A 1,868-nucleotide genomic window follows, 5' to 3' on the forward strand; every position below is an offset into this window, starting at 1 on the left:
AAAAAAAAAAAAAAAAAAAGGAAAGTAAAATACACTTATCTGCTGTAAATATTTACCTGTTGATGTATCAGTCACCAATCCATCAGGTTTAGACTCCTCAATGAAAACAAGACATAAACAAACATATTAGAAGAAAAAGTCAATACTGTTATGACTGTCAGTGTTAAAATTCTTGGAAAGTCATATTCTGTCAGCTAAGCAATGAGATTTTGGTGAAAATAAAAGTTCAGTCAGCTCACACTCTTCCAAATCCCAAAGGTATTATTGCTAGGCTAACTGACATGATCTAACTGCAGTTCACTGGTTCTCAGAGTTAACGATGTATGAAGTTCTTATGGGTCTTAAGATAGATGGCTTCTTAAATATTATGAAACCAGTAACAAATATATAATATACTGTAAAATATAAATATTAAGTTAATAGACAATTGTCAATCCTATAATTTTTGAAAATTTGCAGATAAGCCAAAACATGCCATTAAATAATCAGCTTACTAACTTAGCTCTAAAAGTAGACACTTTTCATTCAAGATTATAAAAGAAGCAAGAATAAAATACACTTCATCAGGTTTAATTCATCACATGCATTGGAAACAAAATAATATATCACTTTGGCATTATTCTCATATTGAAAAGAATTCTACAGTCTGAAACGCTTTAATAAGGCACAGTACACCTGATGCTTATTTTCTTGTACACTGGAAATTAAACACATTAATTGCTAAGAAATGTCAATATTTAAAATACATTTGTCCCCAAAGGTAAATTTCCTACCAAAATAATTTATACATTGCACTGTGGAGAATTTATTTAATTAATTAAATGGGAAATAGTCACCTCAAATGTAGTAAACAATTTCCTCTCTGTTTTCAGGTAGAGAAAATAATACAGCCCATGTTTGATTAACTGTTAATGGCATCTAGGTAAAACACGAATAAATGAACTATCAGTACTTTAGATTACTACAAGGCTCTTTAATGTTAACAGCATCCCCAATTAGAGAAGCTGAGTAGTAATAAAAATGCTAGCTTGTTATTCGTTTATTTGTTTTTGCCTTTTCTAGCCAATGACGATTCTTGACACAAAGAAAAAAAGAATCCTGAGAGCAACATGTGCTGAGATAATGCACAAACGTCACTAATTAATTTATCAAAATACTGGAGAAGTTTTCAAAGTGGACCCACGTGATCTGCAAAATTGAAAATCACAATGAATTTGGTAAAAGTCCCTATTCTTTCATACTTTATGCTATTTTAGTGTAAAAGTCAGTATCATTTCCATATAAAAACCTAATTTTTTGTCATTTATTTAGAAAATATACAAAAATATAAACAATTTAAGATGTCAAAAATAATTCTACCACTCATCAATAAAACCACTTTGGGAAAAAGAGATTTTACGGCTTTTTTGTATAACATAACACAGTATGTATGTGTGTATCTATGTAGATCTAGCTCTTTTATTCTGTCTTTTAAAACCTATCATTAACATGACAGTTTTCTTATGTTTTTAAACAATCTCCACTAACATAAATTGTAAAGCGTTAAACAACAGTCATTCTTCTACCAACAGACTTTCTACTTATTTCCAGTTTATCACAAACACATATTCTTTGAAGAGGTTCAGATTTAACAGAAATACCCTGAAGAAGTTACCTCTTCACTTATGAGGGGGCTTCCAAAGTTAGTGGAAAACTAAAATTACAAGGTAAATGAATTTTACTACAAACTTTTTGAAGTCCCTCATATTTCTGTACCTGTGGTGCCAAGGGCATGAAATGTAGGCTATTAAACACTGAGAAACAAATTAGGACGTTATGTATATCAAGTCCCGTGCTTACAAAAGATATTAGGCTTAATTTTTAACAAT

The 1,868-nt window shown here is 30.2% G+C and overlaps 1 protein-coding gene across 1 annotated transcript in view; it reads right to left on the minus strand.

Moving 5' to 3' along the window:
* Positions 1-1,868, minus strand: part of EEA1 (early endosome antigen 1) — a 197,923-nt gene that overhangs the window by 119,743 nt on the left and 76,312 nt on the right. The window contains exons 5-6 of the mRNA XM_006870728.1: positions 1,729-1,755; positions 57-96 (exon numbers count right to left, since the gene is read on the minus strand). Coding sequence (XP_006870790.1) covers positions 57-96; positions 1,729-1,755 — 67 coding nt within the window. The remainder of the gene's footprint in view (positions 1-56; positions 97-1,728; positions 1,756-1,868) is intronic.

This window comes from Chrysochloris asiatica, unplaced genomic scaffold, assembly GCF_000296735.1.
Source record: "Chrysochloris asiatica unplaced genomic scaffold, ChrAsi1.0 scaffold00149, whole genome shotgun sequence".
Taxonomy (NCBI): Eukaryota; Metazoa; Chordata; class Mammalia; order Afrosoricida; family Chrysochloridae; genus Chrysochloris; species Chrysochloris asiatica.